The sequence below is a fragment of the Anser anser genome, assembly GCF_964211835.1.
Source record: "Anser anser genome assembly, chromosome: 5".
NCBI lineage: Eukaryota > Metazoa > Chordata > Aves > Anseriformes > Anatidae > Anser > Anser anser.
Window position 1 is genome coordinate 5,504,214 of NC_139725.1, and position 22,913 is coordinate 5,527,126.

The window sequence follows — 22,913 nt, forward strand, 5'->3', positions numbered from 1 at the left end:
GGTCCTGCTGCTACCCCATCTCACAAAGCCTATGCAGTACCTCCTTTCTTGGAAGTCTGGGACACGACAAAAGCTACTAAGGAGTTTTCAGAAACGTCAGTGGCCACCCCATACCTTAGCAGTCCCCGTCAAGCGGGGATCTCTCTCTTGAACCCATGTCCTTGCTAAGCGCAGGTAAGGGAATAATAACCTGCAGCAAGTCTGCAAAGTTTACCAAGCTCTAGGCAGCTACCCACTTCAAAATGAGCATGGTTCTGATTTCAGAGTGGTTATGGAGCAGAGGTTCTGCAGACTTGGGTTTAACAGCATTTTTCTTTCCCTACCTGCCCACCAACTGACAGTCCTGCCAAAAGAACAGCTCTCAGCTTTTCCATGTCTCAGAGCACAGGAGACTGCCTGGTGTTGCAATAGAAAGATTCTAGATAAGAATATAAAATAAATTCGTAATATGAAAAAATGCCACTGCTTTCTAAAATGTAAAAGTGCAGCAAAAAAATTAAGCTGAATTCTTAAAACAAATTAAATGGATCCTAGTGGCTCAACTACGAGTTTCAAACCAGTAAATCAGTATGCTTAATGTCAGCAACCGATAAAGCAGAAACATATGCTCTGCCTCACTAATGGTATAAAGAACATTCTCTGATTGTGTTTTGGTTGAAGCCAAATGTTTGCTGGTTAAAACAAGATTTATTTTAGAAACATTAATTTTCAATAGAATGCAAACTGATTTATCTTCTACTAAAATCTACGAGATTACTTTTAGTTTAAAAAGTCTTCCATAATGGTTTCTGCACAAGACCTATCAAATGATATTTCTTGGCCCATAACAGTCATCTATCCTTTCTCCTGACTAACAAACCTTCCCACAGTATATTATAGATGAATATGCAAGCTACTGTGTTTGAAGTTACAGTTTATTTTATCTTGCCATAGATGTTCGCTACAGCTAGTAAGTGGTGCACTCCCTTGGAACATATAGATCAGTTTTCTTTCTTTGAAAATACTACTAGATGCCAAGGCAATGAAATATCAACTACTCAATATATAACCACAGAGATATACACATATATACTATGTATCACACCAAGCACATTACCAGAACAGAACTGTGTGACTACTGCTGAGCTTCCATTTTTCTCGTACATTTACCAAGAAACAAGTCGTTAGAATTTCTAGAAAGTTCTACTCTATGTCAAGCATTCAAGATTTTGAGAGACCAATTTCTCTGACGTGTTCCCACTATTCTCAGCACTGAGAACTTTAATAAATAAAACTTTTTTTTTTTTTTGGTGGACTAAATGAGAGCTGTTTAACACTAGGATCATTTCAAAATCTGGTCCAGCAGAGGTATTTCAGAATAATAAGAAGTCCAACTGGCATCTTTATACCCTTTTTTTTTTTTTTTTACTTTTTTTTTTTTTCTTTTTACATTTTGGGTGTAACAGTGTATTATCTAAGCAAGAACTACAGGCTTGAGCCCATAAATTTTAAAGTTTATTATTTCAAATCAGAACTAATGGAATTTTAAGAAAGCTGGTAATTTCAGTGTCTCAGAGATCAAAGTAAATAGATGGTTTCATGAAAGGGTCAGCTGAAAGTACCCGGCATGCAGTAGCTGACAAAAGATTAAAATGCAATCACATGAAAAAGCCACAACTTGAAAGAAATCATGCATTCTTGAAAAGATACTTAATACTAATAGATGACATACTTTTACTTGAGTTTGGATCATCTATCCTCATGACTCATTACGTATTTGAGTACATCAATTATATCATAAATAATTTATATCATTACAATGTTCTGTGGTTTAATCCATTTAAAACTGTTTTAGACAGATGAGGGTCTTACATGTCTGACACATCTCAACAGGCTGGGACCCTAGAAGTGCAAAAAACCTCCTTATTAACAAGTATTTATACCTTTTCATATAATTAAATTCATTCAAAAGATATCAAAGCATACTGCAAATTCAAGTAACCACTAGCATCTCCAATTCACAGACAAGGTATCTGAAGCAGAAAGGTTAACATCTTTGCCCAAACTCAAAGCAAGTCACCACAATCACTGTGCTTCTCTCCAGATTCTCAGCCAACTCCTGGAACATAATAGAAAACCTAACAAAAACAGAGCTTGCAGGAAACATTCTCTTAACATACAGCATGATCACAAACACTGAAAGGCTGGTTGACATTTTCAAAGCTGCAAAGGGAATTTGGATGCCGCCAATTCTCATTAACTTTAATGGGAACTGGGCATCCAAATCTCTTAGGCAGTTTTGCAAATCCCACCACAAATGACCATTTAGGTGGTAAGCATTAAATAGTATTGCCTGCCAGGCACCTTTATCTTAGGGAGTTATGTAAAACGAAGCCCCATTGTTTTCTTCCTGGTGGAATAGTATGGGAGCTAAATGAAGTGCCTCACTCGTGGCTTACAGAGAAGCAATTTTTCATGCCACTTGCAAGGTGCAGTTCAAATGGTTTCTTTACAGTATCACCATGAAAGACAGGACAAAGAAAACACATAGGAAAACAATCACTGCTGAGAGATAAAAAGTAAATTCACAGTAAGTTGGTGACTATTTCTGAGCAAATACTTCTGAAATACACAGGCTTTTTATTTCACTTTTAATAGAAATATTTGGCATTATCAGAGTACTATAGTTCTCACCTATTCATCTTTTACTTTCTATATGCCCATCTTTCTGACTAACACCTTGGCATTCAAACAAGTACTACGCTCAAAAATAAAAAAAAATAAAACCTGTATAAATGACAGAGTGTTCAACCATGAACACATTGTCTTTTATGAATATTATAATCACAGAATCAATAAGCCTACAAAGAAAAAACAGGACACAAAACGTGTTTTGTCATTTCTGACGAAGTTATAAAAACAACAGACATTCAATATGCCAAGTGTTCTTCAATCCTTCATAATCATAGCCTTATTGAAGTGAGGACAAAAAGGGTCTAATTGCATAGGAGCAATCTCAATGTAATAGGTTATACACCCAGGCACTGCTGCACAATACAACAAAAACAACGTTCCCTGTGTATAGCAGAATGTCATCTCTCATTTTCAGGCAATTACCTTCTTTCTTGTCAACAGTTTTAATAACCTCCATCATCTCTAAAAGACTTTTGCTTCAGTTAAATAATTTTCAGCTTTTTAATATGCAAATGTGCTTGTTCATATGCATGGGTGAAGTGGCGCTGCTACTTGAAATGTGTCAGTACATTGTGGAGCACCTGCACCTCGGGGAAGCTTGATTTAATTGACACCTAATACTATTCATTATTCCACTTAGTGAGCAACTCCTATTAGTCACCTGTAGGTTTTCCTATAAGCAGTGCTTTGGCCACCAATGAAAATATGAATATTTCTATAAATAGAATGGCCATATTTAGTAAAGGGGGTTCACTACTGGTGAACCTGGAACATCATCTCATCGGCAGTATTTCTTAGGATTCTCCCTTCTTCCCCCAAAAAAAACTTTTCTTGACTATGATGGAAGTCAAGAGTAACTCCTACTTGAAAAATATTTCATGTGTTAAGTACTGACACTTTAATTCTATAACTGTATTAGAAGAACATTGTCATAACTCTGCAAAAGAGAACAGGGAAAAGGACTCAAGGTGGGTGGGTTTTATTACTGTATACACTGTTTTCTTAAAGTGTGATCCAAGTTGGATGATTCCAATGCCTGCTTTACATGATCTGAATGTAATCACTGGCTGTGCAAAGAAATGCTGAGTATGTGTTATTAATTGAATATTCCTGTAATAAATATTTACCATTGTAGTTTAGTTTAACCTTATCCAGCTAATAGCCAATTTTGCTCAATTGTGAAGCATGTGCAACAAAGATCTTTAAATTGCCACATGAAATAATTACGTTGAATATGGGATTCTCGGTCTTTACTGATAAGAATGTGATGAATATATGCTATAAATGGATACAGTTTAAGACTCTCATTGTTCTTTTATTGCTGTATTACAACTCGGTCACAGTGCACCGTATGTGCTGAGTTGATGATATCGGGGCTGTTTCTTTACCACATGGTCTGTAACCTTATTGTTCAGGCCACATTTCTTCCCAGCATTAATGCATTTGTTAGTCCCAGAAGGCTTAAACTACAGATGTTTAACATCCTGCTTATGGACAGATCATCTGGAATATGAACTGAGAAATCTATACGACTTATTAGTATATGTTATGAGTGTAACAGAGATTTAATAGTCTGCTCAAACCAGATTAGTGAAACCGTTTCTTACAAAAAGGCAACTTCTTAAAATAGGCACATGTGAAAATGAAAAATTAAGACTTTTTTTTGACGAAAATATGATTTTTATCAGAAGAATTTGGCACTAATTAATGCTGTTTACATAATAGTGCATGTAACATTAATTACAGCTTTCAGCATGTTAACTGCAAACCTTTTTATTTTTTTCTGTGCACACAGATTTACCAGCATGGTAGAAATCAGAGCCCTTTTGAGGGCTTTTCTGCAGTGTATTCAAAGTGATCATAAATCAAGCCTAGAATTCAAAGACAGTTAAGGACATAGGCAGTAAAAAAGACTGAGTAATGCTCACCCAGAACTCCAATCATTTTTAAACTAAGTGGGGAGAACACTGGTCAACTAGGCGTTTGTTGGTATCCCCCAAAATGTAATCTCCAAGCTGAAGAATGGCAGCTGGCAGAACAGCTGGTGAATAGGATTAATGTCAGAAGAAAGAAATAAAACTCAACATATGTCCAAGCCTGCGGTGCTGGGACTGAGCATGATTGTACCCCGACGGATACCATGTGTACAGCTGGAAAGTGCCACTGTGCCATGCTTCTCTACCCCACAAGGTCATTTCTAAGAAGTACAGCTAATATCGAAACACTGAACTGAACTTTTCCTTGAGAACTCTGACTAATTAAGAAAGGAACAAACAAGCTTCATCACGCAAATATTCTGGGCTACTTTAGCTCACGCTGGGTGGTTTTTTACAATACAATCTCAACTAAAAAAGCAGATTAGTATTAAAACTGACAGATTGCACTAATGTAAATATAATTTTAGAGCTATTTAAACCTTTTAATCTCATCTCTTTCAGATTTCCACATTCATTTAAGGTTTAAACAAGACCCAAAAGCACAAGTTTAATAAAGTAAATAATTTAATTTCGTATTACTTACATATTTTACTGAAAATAATTTTCTGTTATATCCTTAGTCAGAATATGCCTAAGAAAGGGGATCAACATTACACTAGCCATAAGTCATATTTATAATTCAAAATGTTTGCTATTAAAGATATTTCAGCTCCTGTTTTAGCATGTTTTTTGTTGTTGTTTTGGTTTGGTTTTTTTTTGGTTTTTTTTGTTTCTTTTTTAAACTGTAACAGTGTAGTTGCTGGAATTGGTTATAGTGAAGAACAGTAAACATATAAAAATTCCTAACTGGTGAGAAAGGCCCAAGTATTTTTAGAAGTTTGAAAAGAACAAATTCTGTTCAGTCACTATTTTTCTACTAGTAGCATGAAACAGATCCTATCTGCTAGATAGCAATGTTCACACGCAATCAGATTCTCTGCCACAACTGTGTGCAGTGAGAAAGAGCACAAACGGTTAACATAAGTTATATTCTGTGCCTAATGTCTTTTTCGAATACAGTGCTTTTGGGTACCTTGTAATTTGAATAGGGAAAAAAAAAAAGTACATTCTCAAATCCAGGTTACTTTTGAAAATACTGGCTTCAGCTACAGCCTCTAGAACTTCAAAACATCTGTTTGGTGAAAATGAAAAAATTCTTCACCTTCTTCACAAGAAGTTTTGTCTCTTTTCCTTTCTTTTCTTTCCTCTCTTCTCTTTTTCTTTTCTCATCTTTTTTCCCCCTTCCTTTTGCTTTTTCTTTTCTTTTCTTTTCCTTTCTGGCAACACAGTAGGAAATGTGGAGTGGCATAATATCCCACATTCACTTACCAGAAGAAAAGACACATGCATCTCAAAGGATGCAAGCACACAGTGCTACCTTGTTACCTTAAAATGGAGTATCCAACTGGTGCTCCATCTGTCAGCTGCAAGAGAGCAACAGGTAGCCAGAGGTAATATTTTATTCCTCATACTAAATTGACTTCACTGAGGAGAGTAACTGTATTGTTTGTGACTTAAAGAAAATAGTTGAAGAAGCAGCAGCCAACTCTAGTGACTTGCTCAGCTTAGAAATACATTTTTCTGCCTTGTAGAGAGATACTGGTTCATGTTGTTTCAGTGATACAAATCATCCGCAGTAAGAGATACAGGAAGAGATTAAAAAAAAAAAAAAAAAACAAAAAACAGTACAGAGGAGCAAAACCCTGATTTTACCTGAGCCAGTCTGAAACCAGTAAACTGCAATGGCCACAACTGCTATTGACTTGTAAACAGTGTAATTACAACCAGAATTTCCACTGAAATGGTTATTTATTTATTAGTTGCCTATATAATGCTCACATAATCTAGTGGTATGTTTCAGTTCTAGTGGTATGTTTCAGACAGAACCAGAGGCCTTGTATTCTTTAAACAGATTTAATCCCAACATAACCCCACTAGTGGCCTTATCTTGTGTCAGCTACAGAAGTATGTTCTGATATAATTTGTATCTAAGACTTTCCTAATGTGTGTTCAGCCTCTCAATGAAGGTACTTCACAATTTGTGTTCCATCACTTATTTGAAATGTCTCTATAGCCTAGTCTTTGTGTTTATTTGGAAATACCTACCCATTTTCCCCAAGTTGTCCCATTTTTCAAAATGAGGTCAATAATGAAAGTGGAAAATAATTTGATATAAAGATAATAAATGTATAATGTTCATTATATTCTCTCACCCTGATGAATGACTCTCTTAGTAGCCGAAAAGCTTTGATTTCTCCTCACACATGTTTGCATTTCTAACAAAGGCAAAACTTCTACAGAGTGATTTTGATTTGCCTTCCAAAAGTTCTGAAGGTCTCTTATGTTAAGGTCTAAATGTCTAAATGAGATAGTAAATTTTAGATATTTTTCATCATATGAAATCATTCCATTCTATTTTAAGACAGTCTTAAACCTAAGTAAGAATCTCCAGCAGCACTCATCTAATGTCATTCTGTAATGGCAAAAATGTTTTTGTTTGCACTCACATAAAAGGGAAAGAAAAGCACATTGCTTATTAATATCTACTGAATTGTTTAAGAGGATTTTTAAGATACAAGTTAAAAGAATTTCATAATTTCAATTTCTCCTTTTCATTTAATAGTAGACATTCATTAGGACCCACACACTGTAATAAATTATAATAATTTCAAACAAGAATTAAATTACTAGGTACCTAGTGAAAGAGCCATTTTTTCTTAGGTACCCTGTAATCTAACTGTCAGATTTAAAATCTATTCCCAATCAACTCTTCACAACATTCACATTTATTCATCTATGCTAAATTAATAAAAGGTGTGAATAATACTGACAAAATTGATCATTATTGTTCATGTAGATTTAGAAAATTATAAGGTAACCTAAAATATAAAAGGAATTGAGGGAAACTATTACAGTTCTTATAAATAAATTCATCCTATGCTATATATATTTTTTTTTAATCAGGAAAAATCTTCAATGAGAATTTATTTAGAGTGACTTGTAAAGCTGTTTAATAAATTGCACATTTCAGAATACAATGCTTTTTTATTTCAAAAACTATTAAAAGTTGATGATGACTCTAATGCAACCTGAGAGTTCACCCAAAATCTTAAAAAGTAATGCTGAAATACCAGAAACACTACCCAATGTCAGACTGAACATAGGCTTTCTAAAGGTTGATCCTCAGAGATGCTAAGAACCTTGCCCAAGGTCCTGAGAGAGCTCAGGTAATGCCAAAGTAAATGAGAATTGAGGTCACTCAGGATCTCCTGGAATCCAGATCTGAGTGCAGCAGTTCTGAAAAGCAGGGCGAGCATCCCTCTCCTTGTATAAACAGATAGAAAAGGGGACAGCGTTCTCCAAGGAATTAAAGGTATTACACAATCCTCTTTCCTTATACACAGACTTAGCAGCCACCAGAAGCAACCACTGGCTCTTATTACAGCTCCACATAAAGCCAAAGACAATGTCTATATTAGACTACTCTGTCTTTTGCACATTTGCAGTAATTCCTACCATCTAACCTCACTGACCCTCTCCCCCCTGACAGGGATCCCTGCAGATAAAGTAAAGCATGTCAACATCTGTTCCCATTCACACCGATTTTAATTTACAAAAAGAGCTTTGCTATTTTCAGAACAGGCTCCAGAGCACAATGACAGATTTAAGGCCTTTAATGGGGTTGCGTTTTGAGTGTGTCAGCATTTCGTACTCACCAGGACTTGATTCTAAGGGGCTGCACCAAAGGAAGCTGCGGGGGGCTTTGGAGTCACAGCAAGGGTGTTCTTCTCACTATGGCACTATTTACCTATAAACCAGTCAACAAAGTTTTAATGTCCTTAACGAACCTCTGTGTTTGCTGCTTCGACCAAAAAGCAAAACTCTGGAGCACCGAGGACACAATGTCCTCTCTTCCCATTTTCATTCTGTGTTTTCCATCTACCACTACACCCCTTGCCGAAACTCAGGACATGTTACTGATGGTGGGTTATCCAAACTGCTTCGCCATCACTTAGCTCTGTCCTTACTGACTTTTGAACCCCCTGATTTTCGCAAAAGCAAAGCTAGGCCAAAGCTGTGTGCGCTTTGTTTCATTTTGCAAAAATAAAAATAAAAAGCAAAACACTCTTTTGTCTCTCCTGCTCTACCACATTACAAATTTTACAATAACTAACAATCATTATTCTAAAGTCTTTTTTTAACTGAGATGTATTTATAGATTATCCTTGTTGTAAATCTAGAGAATTTACTCATCCTTCTGCTAAGTTACAGAGCCAACAGACTGTGAAGATCACAGTTGTACAAAAACAATTCGCAAAGTTTCAGAGAATTTATGGTGACTCAAAATAAATGTTTCCGTCTCCTCAAGAGCTCTCTCTCTCTTTTTTTTTTTTTTTTTTTAAGATATACAATATGAAGAACAACTTGGAGAAACAATGCACAAGTTGTGTTGTAATCACATAACAGCTAAGACATGAGCAGCTGAGCAGAAGGAAGATGGGCAGTGGAATGCCATACAGTAATCAGCACTGTTGACTAATCAGAATTTGAGACACTAGAAGGTAATAAGGGTATTATAAAGAACGGCTTATTGAAGGAGCAGCTGTTTATGTGTAGCTCACTGTTTAAATGAGTTCCACTAGATTGCCATGGTATGTTTTGGTAGAAATGTTTTACTCAAAAAATAAAAAATAAAAAGGAGGAAAAAAAAGATATTATATCAGCAACCGCAAGCACAAAGAAGCAAATATCCGGATAACATGAGCATAACCACGTTTATAGTAGCAGTTTTCTAGGTACTGGGAACCTCTAGAAAATGGCATAAATTCAGTGGCCCTGCAAGTTACAAAAGAATATTCATTACTTAGGCAAAGCCTAAATGTCATCTTTGTTAGCCTCCACCACTGAGTGTTGTTGCCATGGGCACAGGAGCTGAGGTGGTTATGAAGGGTAATAGACAAAGAGGAAAAAAACAAGGGAAAGTATAACTAAAAACAACTACAGAGCCACTTCAAGACTGTTATATTTGCACCAGCAGCCAAGAAACACAATAAATAAATTCAACCTCATTTACAAAACAACTCGATTTTAATATCCCTCCAAATAAACGTAATAATAAAATTGTGCTATGATCTCAACTAGGAAAATCCAATTAAATTATGTTAAAAGACCAAAAATAGAAACAATATTCACAACGACACCAGTGAAAGCAGACGACTCACCAGAATTCTCAGACAATAACCGTGTTGTTCAGATCTATTTGCCATAGGGCCGCTCAACAGTTTTTGTTTGCTTGTTTGTTTCCAGAAACCAACTTAGGGTTTCGGTATTAAAAACATCTTTGAACTGCTGGGAGCAGGAAGAGACTGCCTAGGAGTCGTGGAAATTTATCATAATCCATTATTTAAAATATTCTACTTGGACAGCAATGGCTTGGTAATATTTAAAAGCAGTCAGCAAGCAGTGGAAACTCTGGTATCTTTTGTAACAGTTCACATGTCAAACTGGCAAAGTGCCCACAGCGTACGGCAGAAAAATCTATTTAATGTCTGCCCCACAAGGCGACATGAGGCTTGATTGGCAGAAAGCAGAGAGTGGCTTTTGATCATGTGTCCTAACAAGCAGTTCCAGCTCCTGTCTCTTCGGCTGAGCGGCTCCACATTACCTATTCAAACAGAAGTGACAGGCCACTGCACTACTCTTTGGCTCTAGTCTCACGCAGTGGGAGCTATGCTGGAGACAGAGCCACTGATTAAATATATCACTTTTTCAAGACAAGCAGGTTGTCTGAATCAAAGTTGGACAGAATAGACTCAACATTATTAAAAGAGGATATAAAACCAGAGCTGAGTGATGTTAGGCCAGTTTGTACAGCCTCAGGGATTCACAGACTGACAAGGGGAATAAGGAACAGCAGAACTTATAAAGCAGGGTCAGAAATTAGCTGTGACATCTTGGCCATTTTCCCATCACTTCAGGGCCACTGTGTTTCAAGTCCTGTAGTCTCTTCTTGGCCTTTTTTTCATGATTTAGTGGGCTTGGAGGGGGAGGGGGAGACAAAACCAACCACAGAAAGTTGCAAATTGTGGTTTGACAATAAAAACTAAAATATTAGCCATGCTTCACCACCTAATGTACAGTCTTTGCTAATTAGATTGGGCCTTTTTCCTTGTATTCTCATCAGCCAAATTATTGTCATCAAATAATTTGTTGATACAGCACTAGATAATCTTGCTAAAAGGAATAACTAAAATCTGGGGGAAATGACTGAATGGAGATGCTTATTACATTGCCTTATTAGTTCATTAACGAATTGGTTTGATTTTTGAGGTTATATGTCTGGCCACTGTCTGTTGTGTTATCAGATACACAGGCACTGAAAGGCAACAGACACGATACGCTGTCTACTCATTCAGTGTATCTGTTGTTCACAGGAACAACACAGCAGCAACAGATAGACTGAAACGTGGAGGAACCCATGCTCCAGCTACATTTTTAATTCCTTGCATAACCGAAGATGTAATAAAACCCATTAATAAAGCTGCAACAACCACATTTAAACAGCTAAAAACACAGTCCACAGAGGAAACTGAAGCAAAGGAAACTTATTTTAATTAGTAACGCATGCGTATGCCTGATCTATAAAATTACTTCAGGGCTACTCAAAGTTCTGTTGAAAATAATAAAATTATGATGCAAGATCTAGACAGATATTTTTCAGAAAAAAAATCCTACTCCTGCAGTAATTCCACTGAAATTAATAGAGTCACCTTTGGAATAAAAGTGGTTCAATATTTATTTTTCACTATGGCAAGTTCTTCTGACATTTTAACAAACCTCTGCCCAATGTGTTAGTTTTTGTTTCACTGTAAATATTTAAAAGTAATCTGCTTGTTACATATTTAAGATACGATAAGGAATGCTAAAACCTATGCGGAGAACCAGAGCTGTTTTAAACATCAAAAACACAGGTAAATTTGAAGAGAGAGTAGAAAGAGCAGAACCCTGTCTGCATGCATATCCCCTAGCACATACAACATCATTACAAATGCAAGCAGAATTCAATCTTAAGGTGTGAGACTAACAAGAAATTCACTGCAGGGCTCTCCAATTTTTTGATGCCCTTGCAGGCTCTCCATACTGGAGTGTTCAGAGTTCCTCCAGATGAGGGAAAGAGCCTGCTTGCTTCAACATTTTCAAACAAATAAAAGACAGAAGAGCATTCAAGATGTTTTTTTTTTTTTTTTTTTAGGTTCAGTGAAGATCATGATTCACTCTAGAAGGTGATGTCACATCAGTTCTTTTAGAAATGTAAGCAGGCAGCAGTGCATTATCACTTCACGCCAAAATATGGCAAACGGTTATGTAAAGCATTAAGTAAAGCAGTTAATAAAAAGGAAAATGAAAATAAACAGACATTCATAAATAGGGCACTGTGCCCAGGAACTCTGGGCACCTATGTAAGTAAAGCTAAAAATATATTATGATTAATAAAAGAAAACAGCTATTAGACACATTCCAAAATGCTACACTGTAGAACAAGACATTTTGGCATGGCTTTACTGACTGGCAGCCCACGTTAAAGGAGGACCCGAGACTGCAACAGAATGGGTGCTGCTAGTCGGGACAGAGCAATGCTAACAGGAGCTATCTGCGGATGTTTACACAGGACTTGTCCTCACGACTGTGTTTAACAAGGGCTACTGTACTCTCTTTTCATGAATCTCACAATCTGAACTCTAGCAACACAAGCGCTTCTTTATGTTATTGAAGACATTCCAAAAAAGGAGAATTTTGACACGTGTAACTATTAACTCTTGCTTTAGTTTGGAGATCAACATGCCAACGAGCAAATAAGGAAGATGCCTAAATATAAACGGGGATTAAAAGGATTCATCACAATCCAAAATACACTTACGAATCATAGAAACATGAAGCTCAGAACACAGAATTATGTTTTGTTCCTGATTTTTACTTGCTCTCTTCAGCTACAGACTGGGAAGTGAGAGCACCCGTGCAGGGCCAGAACTTGAATTACACGTGCAAGTCTCACTAAGCCACAGCTTGGACCTGCCACTTCTGAAGCTCAGGTCAAACCCCTCCTGGCTTTAAGGGTATCAGATCAGTCGTACAATGCAGAACTGCAGAACCTTAAAATAAACCACATTTGAGGCTATACCCAGAGTGCTGCATCCAACTCTGGGCTCCCCAGTACAACGCGTAGTGGAGAGAGTGCTGCAAAGGGCCACAAAGATGAGCAAGTGATCAGTGCATCCCTTATACGAGGAGAAACCGGACAAGCTGTGAGTGTTTAGCCAGGAAAAGAGCAGGCTCCAGGGGATCTTACCAACGTCTATGAATGCCTGATGGCAGGAGTAAAGAAGACGGACCCACACTCTTCTCAGCGGTGCCCAGTAAGAGGCCAAGAGACAATGGGCATGAACAGAAATACAGGATATTCCTTCTAAACATAAGAAAAACCTTTCTTACTGCAAGAGCGATCAAACATTGAACAGGTTGCCAGAGTGGCCATGGTATTTCCATCCATGGAGATACTCCAAAGCTGATGGGATGTGGCCCCGAGCAACCTGCAGTAGGCGATGCCGCTCTGAGTGGTGTCTGGACCCACCTTCCTTCCTCAGCTGTCCTCTGGTTCTCCCGCTCTGGGAAACGACAGCGAACTGGGTGCAGGAACATGCATACATTGCCACTGAAGTGATCACAAGAGGGAACTTTCACAGATTGGCCAATATACTTCAAAAAAGAAAGCTGCTTTTAATGACAGCATCATAAATTTTATTATGCTGAACTGAGCAGTTCTTACAAAGTTCTTACATTTACTCTTTTTACAAAAAATGATAAATTCAAAATCTAATTTCCTCCCTCACATTATAAAACACTCCAGATCTCTATTTTCATAAGTTCCAATTTTTCCCATTAGAAATTTCAGTGAAAATAAAGGCATCTAAAAATACTGAAATTGTATAATTATTTTAAATGGACAAAAAAAATAAAGGTTTTTTTTTTCTTTTTCTCCTAACACTTACTTGCATTTAATATTACACAGAAGTAACACTGACATTGAATGGATTTAGTCTCCTTAACATAATATTAGTTTGAGGTTAATTAGCATGGCTAAAGAATAATCTTAGGAACTGTTCATTGTTTCCACCGGAGGCAGGTTTCCCTCATGGAAGTGGCATCTTGGAGTTGCAGACTAAAGCACAGAGATGAGAGAGGCGCGCTCTCCGGTAGATGAACAAGACAGTCTGAACATGTATCTGTCTTGTGCAGACAGACAGCAAGTGCCTCTGTCTCTCTTACGGCAACCAAATAAAGTTGTCAAAATTATTTTTAAGTAATGATAAGGTATCTAAACCAAATACGGTATAGGAAAACAAAAAAATATATATATCAGCATTTAAAATGTATATGCTGCTGAGCATTTTTACTGTCATTTAAGAAAAGCAGATCTAATTAGCTGTATCTCTAAAGTGCATACCTAGCATTTTTATTATGTATTATAACATTTTGCTTAGAGTTGACATTTTTATTCTGACAAGCACTGTCTGGAGAGCTCTCAATAAATAATACATTTACACTTTTCAGTAAATAAGCACTGGACACAAATCGTTATCCTTACTTACAGCTGCCCCTCTCTAATAGTGCTTTTACAAGTAAGGTGACTATTCAGTCTAATGCAATACTCTCAGTGCTGGAAAGAAATTTTCATTCATTACCCCAGTCACAAGCACTTAAAGCACTTTTAGACCTGGCTGCAAAACAGCAGGAATGGCAAAGTAAATAAGACTAACTAAAACTAAAGTTCATCACCAAAGAAATCTGAGGTCATTCACCCTCCAGAACTTGAAAAGACAATGACATACAAGATCGGCCATGTCCGAGTCCTACCTTTTCCTCTTTTTTTTTTTTATGTTTACCTTGGCAACATAAGGAAGGGAAGCATTGCTATCTAGTCCCTACTGTTAATCTGATGACTAGGAAAAGTAGTTCAATTCCTATTTTAAAGCATGATCTGATCATAACGCCTATGTCACAGTACATCAGAAACCAATGAAGTCTGAATTTATTTATCTGCTGCCAAGATCACACAACTGAAGCAACTTGCCATATTTTTACAGCTATTTAATCGCTTGCATTCTTCATCACAGAGCCCAATGTTATTTGTACCCATTCATATTGGACTTGCCTTTCTTATGGTCCAAAGGAAAAAGTTGTCTCTTAGCTATGTTTCTTTATAATGTCTTCATGATTCTCATAACATACAAAGAGTGTAAAGATAGCAGAACTTACACCACATCTTAAAAGGAGACAAAAAGGTGGATTAGCATACTGTAGAAAATTATATAAAATGTAACAATGAGACAATTTATCACACAGTAAAAAAATTAATTAAATCGTGTCCAGGATTGAGAGGTACAGTGGGATTAAAGGAAAAGATGAGCTGAGTCCTGAAGAAGATTGGAAAATACAATCACTGGGGAGAAACTGGTTGTAATGGCCAGCAGATGCTGGCATTGAGAAGATCCCAGCCTGTTTCAGTTTAATCTGTCCCTGTCTACAAGACTAGCTTGTAACTCAAGTTCAGAGACAATGAGGAAATGCTGAGAGTCCATCTGTACTAATGAAAATGATTTTACTCATCTCAGATACTCGGCAGAATAAAGACATTTCCCTAATGAAATGGGAACATCTAAAAATGGCGATAGAAAATATGCCCAAAAATACTTTAGAGACTTAGAAGTTAGCTAAAAGGGATGTCCCAGTCTTCAAAATTGAGACCTGGATTTCAGACTCTCTCCACATTAGGATTCAAGCTATGATCAGTTCTGTGAATTAGCAAAAGCAACAGTTTTGTAGAGGTGCAGAGGTACAAATCTTCAACAAGAAAACAACCTGTACCAGGAAACAGAACTTCCATAAAAGTAGAATCTTAACAAAATGCCATAGATCTTACATCTAGATACTGCCTGATAGCAACCAAGGTTTGTTTTGACCTGACAGGTTCACATGTGGCTATCTCCATTCGACTTCTAGCAGATCTTGTTATGAAAAATGCTACCATCACACTCACCACGTTTTTGTTAATGATCCTGAATTAGGACTACAAACTGAAGGGACATGAAAACTGTAATAGCTTTTAACAAAAAAGATGGTCTCCATCATCTACTGATTTACTCATACAGATCTCATTCTTCATATTACCTATGTAAAAGCCTGCTCTGTTCCCCATTTCTGTGTCACAATCAAATTTTGTGAGCAAAGAAAACCAAAAGGAAACTTTCAAATGTAGCATGAGACATGCTGAAAAATGCTGAAGAATTATTATACTGAATCCACACACAGTCTGTGATTAATGACCAGGTACTCAAATGCTACAGCACTGAGCAGGACTATATTGTAGACAGCCAGATAATAAAAGTGAAGGTGGAAGGATGACAATATGTTCCAATTTCTTAAATAAAATCTCTGATATAACATTTAATCATGAAGCAGTACTCTGAAAGACTTGAAGGATATAAGACAGGACATAGTCAAAAATGCATATATTCTCACATACCTAGAAGGATAAATAAAAATATGAGACAAAGTATTAATGACCAGATAGTGTGAGATTACAAAAGCTGTATCTGCCTTTGGAAGAAAAAGTGACCTAAACGTATATTGGGTTATAAATGTCATTAAAGCAAGTTCCTTGAAGTTATTTCTGCTTCAAACAAGAATAAATTTTTGATTGAAAAAGCAAGCAACTCAGATAGAAAGGAAGTAGGCTGCATCATCTTTTAGTTACCAGGGAACTAACCTTAGAAACCACTTTCTTTGCAGTAATGTTCCCAAATTACTTTAACCTATTAAGGCACTGAAATTAGCAGCACATTTCAATAAATGAACTACTAGAAATTTTTAAATCCGTAAAGCTTCCCTAAATATTACATGAACAAAGGAATATATTTTTTCTAAAACAGAAACATAAATTGTGTGAAAAAGGAGTGACAAGTGTGATTTTACAAACATCGCTGAATGAGAAGAGAGAGAGAGGGAGTTGCATCTAATTATATGGTAGAGAGGTAAGCAAAAGCAACCGTTTAGGAAAATGTGCCGCATCTCCCTCCTCTAACCCAATCTGACTCATCCATTCATTGCATGGACTTTGGGGCAGGGACCTTTTGAAAGCATGTTTGGAGTTTAACAGAAGAATTCCTGGGCCCCAGTCAGGACCCAGATGCTGCTACACACAGCTTCTGACAAAAAAATCAAGTTAAGCGGTATGCATTGCATTTCTCTATATACATAACCAATTGCAAAGTTGCTAACCAAATATGATTTTTAATAATTAAAGAAGAAAAAAGAAGCATAATGAGCCTGGTACCAAGAAGATATGGCAAGGTTTACCAAAGGAGATGAAAAGACTTTGAAGAAGGTGTATTTTTTTTCACATCTAAAGGGTTTGTTTCTAGCTGAGAGGAATCCCTGTTGCCACTTCACAGTATTTCAGTATTTCATAGGTATTACAAAAAATAGAACAGTAATAGTAATTTATCACAAAAAAAAAAATAGAGCATATATATATATATATAAACACACACACATATAACGATTCATTTGAATAATCCTAATACAAAATCCCAGGAACACTTTTAAAACCCTGAAACAAACAAACAAAAAATATCTCTAGGCACCAAGAGAACTGGATAATAAAGACAGAGGTTTATAAATGCCAGGTGCATTAGGACAACCAGGGACTATGCCTTCTTCAGTGGAAAGTGTGGTTGTAGATCACACCTCAAGACAGATAATTTGAATTAAATCAACAGAACTTCTGAAAAACATTTAAAAATATTCATGGACCACAATAGCTCACTTCTAGACTTGATCCACAGAAGAGAACTCCTGACACATAAAGCCCTCAAAGATTATATGCTTCAAAGTATACAAGAAAACAAGAGTACATGCCTGAACTCAGTCTGTTCTCAGCTAGGGGAGGCTTCAAACAAAAAATACAAAATTGAAACTCTTCATTCAGTTAATATGATAGAGCACACACAGGTTCTGATAGAAAATAAAAAACCTGCATAAAATGACAGCTCAAATGGTTTATCGATATCCAGTTATAAAACACAGTATGTGATAGGTTTTTTTTATTTCTCAATGAAGTCAACAGGAAATCTGTACATATTTGTGCATGCAAAACCTGAGCATACTGTCCTTACTGACATGACAAAGATTTTGGGGGGAAATGTTAATCTAGTTTAAGTTAATATAAAAGAAACCCTTCAATTATTATTAACTAATGAAGCTCAAAGGAGGAAAAAAAAAAAAAAGCACAGGAAAACAGAAAAAAAATGAAACCACTACTACAGAGTACTGTAGCAAGGTTTTCCCTATTGCATATAAAATGAATATTACATATGAATCCTTAATTTTTAATTTATCCATCTTCAGACGTATTATGTATCTGTGTGAGTTACATATTTCCATCCATGGAGAGACAGTACAAACAGGTGCACATGACACAGAATAGATGGGAATTTATGAATATACTGCTCTTTATATAGATGTTCATTATTCCAACTTGCATACGTAAATATCTTTGATCTCTCTGAATGTTCAACTATGGTCTTCAAGGAGGAAACAAGAATGGGAAGCAGTTTATAAAAAGCTTGTGCTAGAATTCTGAGCTGAGCTTGGTTGAAAAATGATACTGTATACATTGCAGAGAATCAAGGTCAAAAGTGAATTAGGAATCCAGGCCCAGAGTAATGAGGGCTTAGCACTTAGCAGAAATGACATGCCCAGTTTCCAGCCCAGAAGTGCCAGCTGACCTGCCAACCTAGCATTCCAGATCTGAAAGGGGGAAATCTGCTCTCCTAGCTACAGACAAGATATGTACTACTAATTATTGCTCGTAGAGGCTTATGATGAAGTACAGTGGGATAGTTGTCTGGAAGCCAATTCTCAGTCTAGAGTCCAGGCAGCCTGGCCATGTAAATCTGTCACGCAAAAGTAATATAAGCAATATTCTGAAAGAAACATCTTTCACTGAAGGTGTGTAGAAAGGGAGAGCAGCAGTCTGACCATATTATCTCACACACGCTCTTCATTTGAATCTGTAAAGATTTTACTGGAGGATACTTCCAAGGAAAAAGACCAGCAAAACAATCATTCTTCTTACAGAAAAACAGAAGAGAAATATATTGAAGTTATCCAAAAGGCTTTAGAGTCTAGTGTTGTTGATTAAATTAGACACCTGTTCATTTCTGACCTCTTCTATCTTACGAGAACACATGTCAGCAAAGTCTTTACATACTCAAATTAACCCTAAATATTTGTAGCATTTTTTTTCTTACGGTTAGAATTTTCTCATCAATTTTCTCATTTCCAACTCATTACAAATTAGGATATGGGAATGTTTTAATGTAAAAAGCATGACAATACTGGACCATGAAGTCAAACAATGTTGTTTATCCTGTGATGTAGGTACTTTTCGTTCAAACTACAAATAACGCTGGAAACTGACCTAACGTATATTCAACCCTGTATGAGGCGCTCACGTTCACAAGACATGACACTGGCTGAAGCACTATTATTAAAGAGAGATTAAAACAGCTGTACATTATGCTGAAGCACTCACTCTTTCCTTTACAAACAGACGGTCCTGGATTACAAGCAGCACTTGACCATTTAAATCACTACAACAACCAGATTTAACCAGCTGGGCCATATTCTCTTAGGCAATGCCTGCTGACCTCCTCAGTCACAGCTGCTCAGATGAAATTCTCATTAGACAACTTATTTTCAGAAGCTAAAGGACCCTGATTAAATATATCTGTTTAGACACAATAAAGTCTTTCAGTATGTATTTCTCTTTCCAATATTACGAGCTACAGCAGAGACCTCAAGCAGAATATACAAGCATAAGAGATACCTAGCACTTGAAGGTGTACTGCAAAATATTTACGTATTTGACACCAGCGATTCATATTACTCAAATTCAGATACTATAGATGGACTAGAAAGTTCCAATAATTACTGTGAAAGAGACTTGTTACCGTACTCGCACAGGGGTTAGAGCAGATGACTGGAATTCTTGACTTCTTTATTCCACTTCTAACTGTACAATTAACTCGACATATGACCTCAGGTTAGCCCATTTCCCACAGCTACATCTATATTCATGGAGCTCCTCCCTGTAAAATGCTAACACAAACTAGTCATCTATTCAAAGGAGTGATACAGGATTTCAAGCCCCACAAAACTTACGCAGTATTATACAGCAGCAATAGATATTTGTTCCCCATTACCTTCATTAAATCAATTATATTATGTTATCTATTTGCTCTAAAAATCAGCAGGTGTTTTTCAATTTGGGTAAGCAATTTTGTGACTGATCAAGACACCATACCATTTAAAGAAGAGAACCCCAGATGAACCCATTTTAAATGATAGGTGTTGAAGAGCATCATATATGATATATGTGCAATTAGGCTATTAATTAGCTAGTTTAAAATAGACTGTTAGATGGCAAAAACATATTCATAAGCTCAGAGCTCATTTCTCCAACTGACTCAGTGCAGAGTCAGTTGCAGCACCCAGTCACAACAAAGATTAGAATCATAAAATAGGAATTATTTTTAAAATGTTATTTTATGATAATCAAACAAGTATGGAGAGCTTGCTTCTTTTTAATTCAGAGAAACTTCTAAATACTGAAAAAGGTATTCAAATCTGTGACAACAATTTTGTTATTTCTATCTACACAAAACTTTAAAACCACTGTATTACCTAAGCATAAAATTCTGAAGAATTTCCAATCTTTGTATTATTATTTTTCCACATTAGCTTATATAGTACCAGTCAGACTTTCAATAATTATCTGGAGCGATTGAGGGTTGTTTTCTACTGAAAATACTTGATAGATTTAGAAGAACTTAACATGTAGACACAGTCAATTACCTTTGAACTTACGGAGAGAATTTAGAATAGTTTTCCAGTATATAGTGGCCCAAAAGAGGCAGGACTATTTTATAGATCAGAAATGACCTTTATGTCACAGCTGGTGAGAATATACAGCATGGAAGGCTTAGACTCAGTGAAAGGGACCTCTTTGCTGTGCACATACCTCTCTTAAATCATCTAGCGTATACTAATACTAAGGAAGTGCAGAAAACTCTCAACGAAAATAAGCTACAAAATGCTTGAATCCTTACTATGATACTCTTTTTAAAGCTTTTGATGCACATTTTTATTAGCACACCATTCAGTACACCCCTGGAGAAGTTTTAGCAGTGGTGTCACTATAATCAACAGCAACTTGTATACACCCGCAGCAAAGTATGAGCCAAGACCTTTGATTAGCATGGAGTGTTGAACGACTGTTACTGACTGTAAAAAACAACTTTGCCAAAGTAACATTTAAAATAGTTTTCCCAGTCTAACCACCAAATCTAAGAAAGCAATTTTTAAAAGAGTGATCTTTACAGCTGAAAACAGACAGATGGTAGTAAAGAATCTGGGACGTTCTCTCTTTAGAGATGTTTCACCAGCTTCAGAAAGGACACCTATAGAACACATTTATCTATGTGCTGGCATTTAACAATTGTGCCAAGAAATTTGAAAGCATACTTTCATCCCTACATGATTTCATTCCATATTTAAACATATTATTGTTTCAGTATCAAGTAGTGAAATCTGCTTCACCAAGTGAAGCCAACGGATCCTAACATGCACCATTTGAAGGCTGTGACCAGATCATGAAGCTGAGGATAGCTGAGATCATACTGAACTCATTCATATTTCAAAGAAAAAAGAGAGATCACACAGTGCCAGTGCCTTGTGGATCTATTACACTACTAATATTCCTCCTGGGATATTTCTAATGCCACAAAACAACACTGGCAAAATAACAGAATCCCCACAGATGCCTTCGTATTTGTATATCTATTTCAGAGCCTTTTGCTCCTACACCTTCCCTGGTTCAAACTCATGTATGAACTCACAGACCATAAGATATTGTTGCAGAAGCAAATAAGACTTCATTCTACTTGACATGGTGAGAGAATTTCATGTTGGGCCCTGACCTTGTGCACATATATGCTGATGAACTCATTCTCCAATTCGGTTTAGTATCTACCAAGAAAAACATCTTAGCAAAGTTGATGAGAATATCGGAATAAGGACTGAATATATAAACTGCCTTACAGCTCCAAGGTTTGTCCTCATTTTTATCTCTCTTTTAACAGATGTAACAATATCTGAGCAGACTGTAAAAAAGAAAAAATAAAAATAAAAAGATTTCTTCGGCTGCAGATCTAGATATATAGGTCAGAACTAGGTACTCTTCACACTCAAAGCTGTTTCCCATTCTCCTGGACACAGATACTGGGTCATTCAGGTGAAAACTGATGAAAATTTCTAAGGCACAATAAAAGAGTTCATGTTTTATTCATTCCTATTGTTTAAAATAAACATTTGTCTTTGGAAGAAAAAGATCAAATACCACTGAAAAACATCCCTCACAACTCTACAACCAGTTAAGAATTCATCATAACCTCTCAAGTAAGTGTTTTCATCTAAACCAACATTCTTGCTTCTACTTACAGACAACCAACACAATTTAGAAAGTTTTATAAAACAGACATATTGGTCTAAAATCCCTAATGGATCTCAAACTACCATTGCCATGGTAACCCGTGAATAACTTTATCTTAGTCTTTGCCAATTATGCAGTTTGCTGGCTCTTGATACCCAACACATTCCTTATGCCATAAAATTTGTAGGGGGTGGGGAAACTGTATAAGTCTTATCCAACACATACCCTCTTGCTCAGTCCTGGTCATTTCTTCTAGTTTCTTCTGCTTCAGTGTGTCCACCACATCTGCAAGGCTTCCTTTGCGGCGCTCTGGCGTTCCAAAATTAACACTGGTCATTAGCTCAGTGCGGTCACGACTTCCTTCGTCGGGCTTGTGTGGTGAGGTAGAGGTATTTCGGAAGGAATATATGGAACATAACTTATTACTCTCTGATTCCTGCAAAGAAACAACATAATGTCAAAATATAAGCTACTCTCTTATATCAGAAGGATCTTAAACAGGTTGCAGTTGAAAGCAGTATTTATTAGTTTGTCATGCTAACGATGCTACACGTATCCTCCATTTTCTAAAACATGCATTATGATTTGAATTTCTCAGTCTCAGTGCTTGACAGGAATCTCTTTTTTCCTTAAAGCCAGTCCTCTCCAGGCTT

The 22,913-nt window shown here is 36.5% G+C and overlaps 1 protein-coding gene across 33 annotated transcripts in view; it reads right to left on the bottom strand.

Moving 5' to 3' along the window:
* Positions 1-22,913, bottom strand: part of SOX6 (SRY-box transcription factor 6) — a 482,345-nt gene that overhangs the window by 297,292 nt on the left and 162,140 nt on the right. For all 33 annotated transcript variants that reach the window (XR_014585612.1, XR_014585613.1, XR_014585614.1 and 30 more), the window contains one exon: positions 22,486-22,696. Coding sequence is in view for 29 of the 33 variants with exons in the window: in XM_083840231.1 (XP_083696357.1) it covers positions 22,486-22,696 (211 nt within the window). In the remaining 4 variants the exon portion in view is untranslated. The remainder of the gene's footprint in view (positions 1-22,485; positions 22,697-22,913) is intronic.